The sequence below is a fragment of the Rattus norvegicus genome, chromosome 12 (genome assembly GCF_021556685.1).
Source record: "Rattus norvegicus strain SHRSP/BbbUtx chromosome 12, alternate assembly SHRSP_T2T, whole genome shotgun sequence".
Taxonomy (NCBI): Eukaryota; Metazoa; Chordata; class Mammalia; order Rodentia; family Muridae; genus Rattus; species Rattus norvegicus.
In genome coordinates this window covers 10998871-11012454 of record NC_141545.1, presented here as the reverse complement: position 1 = coordinate 11012454, position 13584 = coordinate 10998871, and the positions used below count along the sequence as shown (strand labels likewise).

The 13584-nt window shown below is 44.9% G+C and overlaps 1 protein-coding gene across 12 annotated transcripts; it reads right to left on the bottom strand.

The window, feature by feature from the left end:
• Nucleotides 1-1868: 1868 nt before the first annotated feature.
• Nucleotides 1869-12141, bottom strand: LOC148002156 (uncharacterized). Of its 12 annotated transcripts, none has more exons than XR_015634557.1 (5): nucleotides 11930-12141; nucleotides 10659-10777; nucleotides 9368-9731; nucleotides 5406-5538; nucleotides 1869-2743 (listed from the first exon to the last, which is right to left on the bottom strand). XR_015634557.1 is itself a non-coding variant. In XM_087579640.1 (5 exons), exons 2-5 carry the CDS (start codon nucleotides 10702-10704, stop codon nucleotides 2494-2496), a joined length of 585 nt encoding a protein of 194 aa, XP_087435766.1. In that variant the 5' UTR covers nucleotides 10705-10777; nucleotides 11930-12141; the 3' UTR covers nucleotides 1869-2493. The 12 variants fall into 12 exon arrangements, 1 of the variants encoding a protein (XP_087435766.1); XM_087579640.1 differs by having other exon boundaries at nucleotides 9368-9523; XR_015634554.1 differs by lacking the exons at nucleotides 1869-2743; nucleotides 5406-5538 and adding exons at nucleotides 6629-8410; nucleotides 8755-8850 and having other exon boundaries at nucleotides 9368-9523.
• Between the last annotated feature and the right edge of the window lie 1443 nt (nucleotides 12142-13584).

Sequence of the window (13584 nt, the reverse complement as noted above, 5' to 3'; positions counted from 1 at the left end):
AAGTAACACCGAGACTCACCCCTGGTCAGAGCAAGAGACTTTGGAATTCTCATCCCTTAACAGGAAACCTCTGGATCATATTCCCCCCTTCAAGGCTCAGGGATCTGTGTGGAAGAGGGAGACAGAAAGCTTATAAGAGCCAGAGGTGGTGGATGACCTCATGGAGGCCATGTTTTCTAGATGCAACAGGACAGACACACATAAGAACTCAGAGACTGTGACAGCAGCACACACAAGATCTGCAAAGGCTCAACCTAGACAAAATAACAAGTATGGAGGAGTGGAGGTTGGCATAAAGTCCTGTCGGTGCCCGCACCGACATGGTACCGAGAATCGGGCGAAAGCCTGTGGGATGAAAGAAACACACACACAGGTTATTTGTGTCAAGCCAGAAGAGGAAGAGAGCTTCTGGTTTCTTTATTGACCAAACTATATATCCAAAGAACACCACTTAGCAGGTATCTGCCAAGCACAGTGGGGAACCCTGGCTGAGACTTCAGTAACAAAGGACTGACTACATAGCCTGAATAAATTAGGGAAATAACCAGGAAGGCCAGCCTAAATCTGACTCAGGTGACAAGTACCTGGCCAGACTGCCAGTTGGGAACAAAAGGCTTCCACTTGCAAGGGCAGGGCTCAGCAGGGGTCAAACCTTGCTGGAGACCCAGAAGGGTCTTGTTCCAGCTGAAAACATTCCATGAATGCAAACTTCTTGTGTGTAAATTACAGGGAGAGGCTTTTGATCCTACAATCTAAGACTAAGGCCAAACAGTGACAAAGCAACCAGGCCCCCAATATGGCTCCCACAACTCCTCTGTATTTCTTTTTAAAAAGACCATTAGGTGGAAGTAGTGGTCTGAGAGAGATCAGACAGACATGCCTCACAGAGAGCCCAGCTCGGCCATGGTGAGCCACTCTTGCAGTTAGGACTGCACCCCAATGGCTAGGAATGAAATTATGTTGTAACACACTGTTCTGGGCTATACGTGTGTGTTTAAGGAGGGAGAAACTGGGCAGAGGAGCATTTGACTGGCCCGTACGTTTAAACGGGGTGTAGTCACCTCTGTCTTAGAATCGACCTCTCGAACCCCAGCCTTATCTGTCATAGGATCACCTTGTCACCCCCAAGGCACCATGTCTTAGATTGGTCAAGGGTCAGAGGAAGTTGCCCGTCACTGAGGATAGCTACATCAGGTCATCTTCTCATTCCTCTTTCTTGAGCCCAGGGGCGAAAAAGTAGGAGCCAGATGCCAATAATTTAGGAGATTGTGGAAGCTGAGCCTCTCCTGATAAGTAGTGGGCACCTCATCAAGTACATTGCCTTACTGGTTCTCCTCAGCATGTGAAAAGAAGCACAAGGGCCTTAGGGCCAAACTCGGAGGGCCATAACATCAAGGGCCATAGTCAAACCGCTCCTGTAATAAAATTTAGAATTCCCAATTGTTAGCAACTACTCCAGAAAGTTCACCCACTGTGCTTGCTTAACAATAGAATGGGGTCCAGACACTGCAGACACAATGGCTGCAGTGGTAATGGCTGCTACAATAGCAGCGAAAATAACGAGGTCTTTCCCAGGACAGTTCAGGATCAGCCATTCTTCTCTGGAACAACCAGCAGGCAAGGGAACCATGTCTGAGATCTGTAGAACCAGGGCAGAGTTCTCCAGTCCATAGCAGCTTCACGCAGATGGCATTTTTGTGAAGCTATAGACTGCAAAATGACAACACCAGTTAAGGCAGCAAGAGTCGCCAGGGGAATGAGGGGGGCAGTAACAGCTGGAGTCCAGTCTTCTCCAGCTGAAAGATCCCACGCAGAGAGACCCTTACTCAAGTCTTGGGAAATCGCGGACCCCAGACACAGAGAGACCATTTTGGATGTAATAAGCAGAGGCGAGGTTTATTACAGAGACCTATTACAGAGATCTCCGGGCCAACACGTATCCCACGCAGGAGACAGAGGTATTGACCCCGAGAGGCTGGGAGAAAGAGCATTTAAAGGCAGAGGCTGTGAGCACCAGGGGATGGGGGATGTCAAAGGGGAATGCACCACAAGTTACAGGATTGTTTTATGGCTCCAGGAGATAAGGGGTCGCCAAAAGGTTTTATGGCCCCCTGGTTCCTGGAACAGAGCTACTAAATCAGGAGAACGGTTGGGTCTTTAGGTCCTCATTATTTTTAAAAGTTTGTCAAAATTGATGAAGCATCTGTATTTGAAACACCTCTGGTTAGGCTTGGGCCGCTGGTTTCCTGGGGTGCTCTCTGTAGGACGCAATGGCTAGAAAGCACAAGTAGGGGCTTAAATAAACATCACAGGGGCAGAACAAAGAACAGTTACTCACACCGGGTGATAAGCAAAGTAGTTCTCTTGCATTCCTTTTCTTTATCTTTATGGCCTGTTATTCCTGGCGGCAGAGCTTAGCCCTGAGTCTGTGGCTTTTGGGGCTTACTCTTTTAGTTTTATATTTTTAAACCTTAAATTCGTATAATTTTCCTTTCACAGCAAGCAGCAGTGCACAGAGGGTCTGAGCGTAGGCCACAGTGGGACGGGAACATGCAGTGGTAACGCTGACTGCAGCAACGCCAAAATCTCTGTGATGACAAAAGATGAGGGGGAATCCTCCATCTTCCCCTCAGGGCAGAGGAATGACTCTAGGGACCCGAACCAGGAGAGCTGAATTTTCATGTAACCAGGATCAGCAAGTCTCACCAACCACCTCTGGCAGCTGGCATACTCTTGTAGCATCCTGTAGAAAAAACACAAAAGGTTCCCTCTTCCCCATAAAAATACCTGGACAGGATCATGCCAATATGTGGATCTTTCTATTTCACCTAGGCAGAAGTATGCCTAGTTGTAGGGTGCCATAAACACTCAGAGTGTTCCTTGGCATACAAATTTTAAAATTGAAATAAAAGGAGTATTATTAAATAATTGTATAGCATACATAGCATACAAGGATATAACTCCCCCTTTTTATTTATTAAGATATAAACTGAGGGGTTGGGGATTTAGCTCAGTGGTAGAGCGCTTGCCTAGGAAGCGCAAGGCCCTGGGTTCGGTCCCCGGCTCCGAAAAAAAGAACCAAAAAAAAAAAAAAAAAAGATATAAACTGTCTAGTATCATTGTCCTCCCTCGTTAAGGGGTCCAGGCAATCCAGTTTGAGTTCTTAAATGGCCTCTAAAGGAACAGTATTTAGTGTTCTTAACCACTAAGCCATCTCTCTAGCACCTCACAAACTTTATTTCCAATGAGGATAACAAACAAAGACTTAAGTCCTCTGGTAAGGTGAGGTACTTAGCCAACTAACATATCCTTAGAAGTTTAAAATTAGTTTCAAATATTCTTTTCTGGAGTAGTGTAACAGCTACTCCCCAAATATTAAAGCTCATTTTGAGAGCAAAGGTTTGTAGTAAAAATTTCTATATACACTGAAAGATTTAAAGTTCTAACTTCTTACATTGAAGAAGCACCAAAATTACATAATATAAGGCTATTAGCATTCCTTTGGAAAATTTTTAATGATATCACTTTATGGGCTCTCTAAAATTATAAGCAAGCTCATGAAATGAAAACTCACAATCGCCAGGACATCCTCTAAATCTATCTTGAAATGGCAGTTGGAGTAAGCAAACAGGCTGCAATGTTCCCACAAGTTCCAAAACCTCATCAAACCTTCGTAAATCTTGTAACAATCTCTACCTGTTTGATTTTTTTCTTAATCATAAATAAGTTTGAGTTAGTCAATGTAACACTGGCAATCTTTAATCACAATCTTTAAGTTCTCCTTGTAACACCAAAGCACAGTCACAACTTTGGAAAGTCACCTGAGTTCTGAGTACGTGACTAAGCAGCTGTTCTTGGGGCAGTGGAATTAGCATCAAAATACAGATAACTTCAGGGCAAACCACAACTTTGGAAAGCAAAACTCAACTTCTAACAAACTAGCCTCTAAAATCTAGTCTCCAAAACACCCCAAGCCTATCTTTTATGCTACAAAGTTTGACTGCCAATTCTTTTTTTTTTTTTTTTTTGGTTCTTTTTTTCGGAGCTGGGGACCGAACCCAGGGCCTTGTGCTTCCTAGGTAAGCACTCTACCACTGAGCTAAATCCCCAGCCCCTTGACTGCCAATTCTTACATTTGAACGCACGATGGTGCGGTCTCCAATACCTGAACAAAGAGACATTGTCCTAAAATCTTTTAGAAGCCTGGTTTTTAGAATAAGAATTCCATAAAAATATTACCTCAATTTAGACCTGTTTCCCTAGGTTGGCCCATGTCACATATTGTCTAGAATGACTTTATCCAAATTACAGTTTTAAGCCAACTTTCTGTTACCAATGTTACACCTTTTTAACCATATCTAATAACTTAAAAGCCAATAGTACATAACCAAGGCGTGTAGAGCTTATTTATACATTTAAAACCAATCAGAAACAAAATTGAAGTGGCTACACATGTCTTTAATATTTACAATAAGCACCATTTTTAGTTTTCTAGCTGTGATTTTAAGAGAAGCACCTTGTCACCTGTTGAGTCCAATAATCACAGTCAAAGGTTTTTCTAAGAGAAACAGCCATCAGTATCATTACCATAGAAGCTGTGAAGCTCCTGGTGCCTTTAGGATCAGCTAGTATAAAGATTTAGCCAGCCCCCTGGGGAGCTTGCCCAGTGGACTTAGGCTTCTAGCTACAGATGTAGGCTCTAAAAGCCAATTGAAATGGATTTTTATTCATTGTTCTCTTCTTGAAACGAGTTAAAACCAAGTCAAGGTGTGAACGACCGGCAGATAAAGTTTTTACCATTTTTTCTTTTGAACATGAAACATAAAACATTTAAGCAACGAGAAACAAAAACCACAGACATAAACTGACAGACATGGACAGCTTGGTACACCAAGGACAGACAATAGACATAGAGGGAAAAAACTAGATGGTGTCCCACCGAAGGGACCCACATATCCTACCTATGGAACCCAGAACCAGAAATAAGCATTTCTCTAATAGGAGCCAGCTGAGAGGCAGGACGTCTCCTGCCTTTCTTCTGTTCCCAGGAGAGCTCTGAAAAGTTTTTCTTTCTCCAAAGCATCTGCAGAGAGTCCGGCAGGACTGTTTCTACCAAGCCCATTCTCTCTCATGTCTAGGGTGCAAACTATCTCTAGTCAGGGTCCAAAGACTAAAACATAACTCTAAAAGAACGCATATGCGGTTGGGGATTTAGCTCAGTGGTAGAGCGCTTGCTTAGGAAGCGCAAGGCCCTGGGTTCGGTCCCCAGCTCCAAAAAAAAAGAACAAAAAAAAAAAAAAAAGAACGCATATGCAAAAACGCTTTACTATTACTTTGTCCCATTTATATGACAAGTTTTACTCAGGCTAGCCCAAATCATCCAGGCCTTTTCTGGCCCATCTTACCCCAATCTATCCCTCCTTCTATGCCGGTCGGGCTCCTGGGACGTCCCAACAGTACCCCTTTCTTTTCCGATCTCGGTGAGACCTCCATTTGTCGGCGCCCTCATCGACACGGTACCGAGAATCAGGCGAAAGCCTGTGGGATGAAAGAAACACACACACACAGGTTATTCGTGTCAAGCCAGAAGAGGAAGAGAGCTTCTGGTTTCTTTATTGACCAAACTATATATCCAAAGAACACCACTTAGCAGGTATCTGCCAAGCACAGTGGGGAACCTTGGCTGAGACTTCAGTAACAAAGGACTGACTACATAGCCTGAATAAATTAGGGAAATAACCAGGAAGGCCAGCCTAAATCTGACTCAGGTGACAAGTACCTGGCCAGACTGCCAGTTGGGAACAAAAGGCTTCCACTTGCAAGGGCAGGGCTCAGCAGAGGTCAAACCTTGCTGGAGACCCAGAAGGGTCTTGTTCCAGCTGAAAACATTCCATGAATGCAAACTTCTTGTGTGTAAATTACAGGGAGAGGCTTTTGATCCTACAATCTAAGACTAAGGCCAAACAGTGACAAAGCAACCAGGCCCAAATCCAATACGGCTCCCACAAAGTCCCACCCCTAGTCACTGAGTTATTGATAGTTGATGGATGCTGGGAGAGGGACAGTCTGTTTTCCTCAATGGATTGACACTAGGTGCATCAACCACACTGCAGGGCAGTCCCCAAGCTCTGGAAAAATTGGCCAGTACAAACTAGACTCTCTCTCTCTCTCTCTCTCTCTCTCTCTCTCTCTCTCTCTCTGAGTGTTTTCTCATTTGGGGGAGTTGTTTTGATTTTGTATGTGTGTGTGTGTGTGTGTGTGTGTGTGTCTCATTTGGGTGTTATTTTGATGTTGTGTTTGTGTATGTGTGTTTGTGTGTGTATGTTTTAAGTGAGATAAAATATGGGGTTGGGTGGTTAGAGAGACGGGAGAGGATCTGCAAGGAGTTGGGAAAAGAGATGTGTGTGATCAAAATATATCATGATGCATTCAACGAATACATAGAACAGATAATGACAATAAAATGTCTCTGTACACCTTCAGTTCAGTCATTTTCTTCAGATTTTTTTCTGTAATTGGTAAAATATGAGAAAGTGGAATTCATAGATACTAATGAAAGACCCCCGGAGAGGACCTTTCCCTCAGGAGGAGTCCCAAGCGCCCAATGACCGAGCCGAGTCCACTCGGATGCAATCAGCAAGAGGGTTTATTGGAAAACACAGGTACCTGCAGGCACACAGTCTCTTCGGAGGACTTGCGCACCCAGCAGCTCCAGCATGGGGCTTTTATAGGGATTGGGGAAGCAGAAGCGGGCGTACAGAAGCAGATGCATAGTTACGGGGATTGGTGGATTCAAACGAGGCACATAGACATGTTCACATGTGATTGGCTATTTCACATGATGAGGTAATAAGGTATAGCTACACACATTGGCAGGTTTGGGGCATCCTGGATGTCGGGGGCTGGGGGCTTATCTCTTCCTGCCAGGTGGCCTGTGAGTCAGATCCGGTACTCCTGGTCTATTCTGCATTCCTTTCCTTTTATGGTCTGTTAGTTCTAGCAGCAGGGTGGGGCTGCCTGGACTTGCTTTTCACAGTGTTTAGCTCTGAGTCTGAATTTAAAACTTATTCTTTTAACTTCATATTTTTAAACCTCAAATCTGTATAATCTTCCTTTCATTCCCCTCTTCTTCTACTAGGTAATTCTAATCTTAGAATTTTGATATCAAGTCTCATATTTGGTCTTACCAGTTGTCCTAACTGACTGGTACTGTTGTCTCAGAACCATCAACTGCACAGCACCCACTCGATTTTTAACAAAAGCAATTAACCTGTATGTCACGCAGGGTCCAAAAACTAAAACCAAGAAAATTATTCGTAATGGCCCAGCCTTATAGCAGAGAGTAGGGTGTCATCCAGGGAGACCGAGTGAACCAAGACTCAAACCAACCTTGTTGGGCATTTCTATCTTTTTGTAGGAGTCAAACCTATTAACTAGTTTCTTTAACACACATGGACCTATAATCAGAAGCAGAAGCAAAATTAAGAAGGGTCCCATAAGGGAAGATATCAGGGTAGTCATCCAAGGAGATCTACTAAACCAACTCTCGAACCATCCCTGATACGCTTCTCTGTCTTTTGTCTAACCTTTCTCTAAGTTTACTCATGGAGTCTTTAATTACTCCTGAATGGTCTGCATAGAAGCAACATTCTTTCAGTGTAGCACACAGGTTCCTTCTTTAAGGAATATCAGGTCTAATCTTCTCCTATTCTGAAGGACTACCTCTGAGAGGGAGGTTAGGTATTCTTGGAGGTCAGCTAAAAAGTCTTTCACTCTTTCTATATCTGAGTCAATGGCAGTTCTGAATTCTCTATAAGCCTTTCATTGCAGGGCAATGGCAGATGTCCTTGTGCTGCCCTTGCAGCACCTAGATAGCCTTAAGTAATTCTCAACTCTTTTTTTTTTCTTACTAAGTCTTTAGCATCAGGATTCCAATCTGGACACTATCTAAACCTACACACCAAGGTCATGACTAGCTTTTAGAACTTCTAAACTTATACAGATTGTGATCCCTGAGGCACAGTCCCAAGAAGTGTTAGGAGGACTAACATATGCAATGTTACATCATTTGTAATGGAAATCAAGCCCATCCCCACACCTATCTTGATAAAACCCGGGGCAAACATGAAATTAAGTCTAGGGAGCTTTTTGAAGATCTGAGTTTCCCTCTAGGTCTCAGCTCTCAGCCCCAACAGCTAGTACACGGCTGGTGAGGGCTGAGAATTGACGGCTGTCAGGGTGGTCAGCAGCACCAGGTACGGTCCTTTCCAGTGAGTATCTGGGTTCGGTGCCATCGTATGTAGCCGAGTCTCCGACCTGGAACTGGTGAGATGTCTCAGGGGTCCCCAGGGCATAGGCTGCTGCCAGCTCTGAGCAGATTTCTTTCTGTATCACCTGTAGGTCTTTTAGCCTGGCATACAAATCATTATTACTATGACATGTTGGTTCAGTAACATCATCTAATACAGTCAGAGGAGCTGAGGCCCCATATAAGATCTCAAAGGGGATAAGGCTGAATCTGGAAGGGGTATTTCTTGCTCTGAAGAGAGCAAGAGGGAAGGAGTGCCACCCAGTCTGTGCCAGTCTCCATGGTTAATTTAGTCAGGGTCTCTTTTAGAGTTCTATTTATTTACTCTACCTGTCCTGAACTTTGAGGTCTGTAAATACAATGTAATTTCCAATCGACCTCTAAATACTTGGCCACACCCTGGCTTACCTTGGCAATGAAAGTAGGGCCGTTTCTGACCAGATTACCTTGGGCATTCCAAATCGGGGGAAGATTTCTTCCAGTATCTTCTTGATGATTGTAGAGGCCATCTCTCATTTGGTGAGGAAAGCTTCTATCTATTCCTGAAAAAGTATCTACAAGCACTAGGAGATACTTGTGATCATATTTTTCTGGTTTTATCTCAGTGAGGTTCACTTCGACTTTTTACTAAACTCTCTAGGTCTCTTTGCCCTGTTTGCTTGCTAAGCATTCACTACTGACATACCTTATATTTTTTACTGTCTCTCTGGCTAAAATCTTAAAGTCTATTACATACACCTTAACTACTTGGACAAACTTCTTATCTCCTAAATGAGTCCATTTCTGTATTTGGCAAAGTGAGTCTTTTCTTTGTTCTCTGGGAAGTATAGCTTTCCCCTCAAGTGTGCCATTGTCCTTTATCTTTTAAGCAATTTGGGCCTTTTCTAAGTGAGGCCATCCCTTAGTCTAATCCCAGTTCCCAGTGGCTGTCTCTTGCAGGCCTGTAACCAGGATAGGCTCCTGCATAGCCATTTTCCGAGCCACTTTATCTACTTTGTTACTGCCCCATGCCACTGAATCTCTTCCTTCCTGATGTCCTGGGCAATGAATAGTACTCACAGTTGTTGGCTTCACCAGGGCATCTAAGAGATGGCAAAGGCATCTGCGGCACTGATGTACTGGGGGGTTGAGGTTCAGCCATTATAGATGACATTGTGTTGTCCACCATGGCAGCACCCACTTGTCTCTGACCTTCATGAAGAGAACTGTTCCCATCTGTAGACAAGGTAGCCTCGGCTTTCAGCAGGGGTCAATCAGCCAGTCGAAGAGGTCTTTCCTCCACCCATGGGCTTCTGCCAGTGCTTGACACTCATGTTGCAGTGGCTCCAGGTCAGGATTGGGCAGCAAGGTGACCAGATTGTCCCCAACCAGTGGAAAATCTAGTCCATCGCAGCTGACCAGTGGTCCCATCTTTTGGGACATTCTATTCAAAGGCAAAACATCAGCCACTCTATCACAGTTTGAGTCCTGGATTGGGTGATAATTGTTAGTGCCCGGCTGGCAGGAGTGATATGTTCCAAGCAGAACAGCGCTAAGCCATTCATCTCCCAGCATCAGGTACTGGTGCACTGAGACAGATCTTAAGCTCCACATACACAGTCTGTAGATATGCATACACATGGCCTCACCCAGCCATTTTAGCCCATGCAAGCCATTTTGGAGAGCAATTTTCTCATGAGCAAGGGATAGGGGCAATCAGGGATGACCATGAGCTAGTGGGTTACCCGGCCCACGCCAAGGTCCACTGTTCTTCGAGCAGTCCATAAGTATTGTTTGTTGCCAGTAGGCCCCTGTACCCAAGGTCTTTGGATACTGGCCCACTGGGGGGGGCATAGGAGCACAGAGCATTGGGTCACTGTATCCACACTTCCCTCCTATCTCTGCACATAGCCAGCACTCAAGGACCGAGAGGCTCTCCAGTGTTCCCTCTTGTTCTTTCTGGGGCAGTCCCTGACCCAGTGTCTTTTTTTTCTTTGCATTAGGCACACTGATCTTTAGCCAGGAATTCTCTTCTGTTGCCAGGTACTGTCTTCCTAGGTTCCCTAACTACTGTGGCCAGTATATGTTCCTCTCTTGTCTTTTATCTCTCTTTAGCTCTCTAGCTTCCTCTTCTTTTAGTCTCTTTTCTTCCCTAGCTTCCTGCTCTTTTTACCTTCTTTTCTCTTTCTCTTTGTTTAACCTTACTTTCTCTGTAACTTATACTAACTCTCAGCAACTTAGCTTAACCCTTCAAATTTCTGTAACTTTCTCTTCATACCCTTTCCTTATCTTAGCCAGATTGGTAGGGCATTTTCCAGCCCCTAGGAGACCCACCCGTGGAGCCTGGGGGCAGACCCGGAGCACTCCCTACCTTCAGGCGTATTGAAGTCAGTCGGGAGTGAGGGCCTTCCACCCATGTCTGGAACATTCTTTCTGGCCTCTAGTAGGATTCTGTCTTTCCTCAGTGGTAAAGAAGACCTGTAACAGTTACTAACAAGCATCTCAAATGGGATGGTGAGAAAACAAGAGAATCTTGAGAATAGAGGTCCACTGAAGAGGGCAAACAGCATTTAGTCACACAGCTAAACCAAGAGGCTTTCTTGGACAAAAAAAGCCAAAAAAGGCAGCCTATCTGTTACTGGCTGTCTCTCTGGATTTAGATTTTCCCTTAAGGAGTACCTACCTCCCTTCAGTGTCAGCTTGGTGGCTTTGCCTCTCAAGAGAACCAGCCTCCAAATGACACTAGGCTTCCAGTAAGAACTAATAACAAAAGGATGGAGAGATGGTTAGAACCTGGGTGCTAGATACTAAGCAGCTGACAAAAGAATTGTAACTAGTTCACCTGGGGCTTTCAGGACTTTAGTAGCAGCCCTTTACCAAACTGTCTCAGTGGGCTATAGGCCCATGGAAAAGAAAACATTAATCCTGACTGGCAAAACAAAGTTCTTCACAGTTGTAGATTCTTTTTGAAACTATTTTAGGGGCTTCTCTGCCCCCCAACCTGGGGCATCTCTCCTTGGGGAGGAGGCTCAGGAGAGAAAGATAAAACTCCTGGCAGAAAACAATTTCTCTCAAGCAAATTATTTTCAACTTTTAACTTAAGCACCAACAGGACCAAGTAAAACTCTTTGACGAACAAAGCAAACAGTTTCATGATTTCAAACACAGTCGTCAGTCCAAGATTTTAAACACAGTCGTCAGGCCAAATTCAAACACGAAACAAAAGTCAAAAAGACACTAACAGACACCAACACGTCCAGAAAACCACAGTCAGGTCACAAAGAAGACAAACAATTCCAACAGCCAAACAAGTAACAAACAGGTACGCGCCGCGCGGCTTCGGTACCAAACTGAAACCAAAAATTCAGACGGAGTCAGCAAGGGTCTTGGATCCTCTACGCCAATAAAATTCAGACGGAGTCATCAAGGGTGCGGATCCCTCCGAAAACGGATGGAGGTGCCACGGATCCGGATCTCCCTCTCCTCCAACCACCCTTGGAACGTCTTCCAGGGCTGCGGGGGAGAAGTCCGAGCTCGTCAGCTCCTTCTCTGGCCCGCCCAGATAGTTCCCAGATCTGAGCCTATTGATCGATTGTTCACAGGACAAGACACAACAGACAAGACAAACACCGGCCGGCTTACCTCCCGGTGGGTGGTCGGTGATCTCTGGGTGGAGGGTCTCCAAATCCCGGGGCGAGCCCCCATAATGAAAGACCCCCGGAGAGGACCTTTCCCTCAGGAGGAGTCCCAAGCGCCCAATGACCGAGCCGAGTCCACTCGGATGCAATCAGCAAGAGGGTTTATTGGAAAACACAGGTACCTGCGGGCACACAGTCTCTTCAGAGGACTTGCGCGCCCAGCAGCTCCAGCATGGGGCTTTTATAGGGATTGGGGAAGCAGAAGCGGGCGTACAGAAGCAGATGCATAGTTACGGGGATTGGTGGATTCAAACGAGGCACATAGACATGTTCACATGTGATTGGCTATTTCACATGATGAGGTAATAAGGTATAGCTACACACATTGGCAGGTTTGGGGCATCCTGGATGTCGGGGGCTGGGGGCTTATCTCTTCCTGCCAGGTGGCCTGTGAGTCAGATCCGGTACTCCTGGTCTATTCTGCATTCCTTTCCTTTTATGGTCTGTTAGTTCTAGCAGCAGGGTGGGGCTGCCTGGACTTGCTTTTCACAGTGTTTAGCTCTGAGTCTGAATTTAAAACTTATTCTTCAAATCTGTATAATTTTCCTTTCACTAAGAACTGACTGTACTACAAAACGCAGTAAATGTTATAAATCAATACTCTTTTCTTTGAAGAATCAATTATTAAATATTTACAAGTGCCAAGACAAACCATTAACTATTCAAGGAAAAGCTCAGGGATTATAGAGCAAGCCTAACAAAAATTCAAAATTATATAAACACAGGCACCAGCCACTTCCCTTCTCTACCCCAGTCCACTGCAGAGCACCAGGTTTCTGTGAGCCAACTCTCCAAACACTGGCTATGTTGGAGCAGGAAGCACCCACGCACTCTGATTCAGGCCTGAGAAGGTTATGGTACATTCACAGGATGGGACTCCTTCCATCGACAGTCCCCACACCTCTAAGAACAGAGGGAAACTTGAGCTATCCCTTTAAACTCACAATGAAAACAGAAAAGAGATGGAGATCAAACATGCCCTCCGTGGCACTTGAACTTGTAGAGGGGTGTGTTTAGATTCCTTAATTTTTTTTCTTCAACATCTGCAGCTGCCTGCAGCGGAATAAGAGCAGAGGCTCTTTTGACACAGTTTTTTTTCTTTTTTTTTTTTTTTTTTTCGGAGCTGGGGACTGAACCCAGAGCCTTGCGCTTGCTAGGCTTGACACAGTTTTTTAAATGTCTGGAGAAGCAGTTCAGTTTTCAAAGGAGAATGATTAAAACAATTCCTCGTGGAATAGAGGCAGCAGCGGTGGGTATTCAGCCTGAGCTATATATTAAGAATGTATTAAAAACAAAACCCCAGGGGCTGGGATGCAGTTCAGCGGTGCTTGTCTGGTGTACACACAAGACCTGGACAGAATTCGACGCCTAGAACTTGGAAAATAAAGATGCTTCCTGAACCTTAGTGAATAGATTTAGATATGTAGCCTCTAGCGGTATAATCACCTTATCAAGGGTCTATCCATGGCAAACGATGAAGGAGAGGGAGGGCGGCGGGGAGACAGTACTGAGCCCACAGAGTCACCTAAGTTTAGAGCTGCTGCTGAGTCAGGCAAGGTAAAGAGGAAGGAGCTTAATAAGGGCTCAAACAAAATGGGG

What these genes read in the sequence shown, in the direction of transcription:
- LOC148002156 (XM_087579640.1), bottom strand. Translation starts at nt 10,704, where the DNA reads ATGGGTGGAAGGCCCTCACTCCCGACTGACTTCAATACGCCTGAAG. An exon ending in TGACTTCAATACGCCTGAAG is followed by an intron (nt 9,524 to 10,658) that starts GTAGGGAGTGCT and finishes CCTTGTCTACAG; the next exon opens with ATGGGAACAGTTCTCTTCAT. An exon ending in CCCTGGTGAAGCCAACAACT is followed by an intron (nt 5,539 to 9,367) that starts GTGAGTACTATT and finishes TTCATCCCACAG; the next exon opens with GCTTTCGCCTGATTCTCGGT.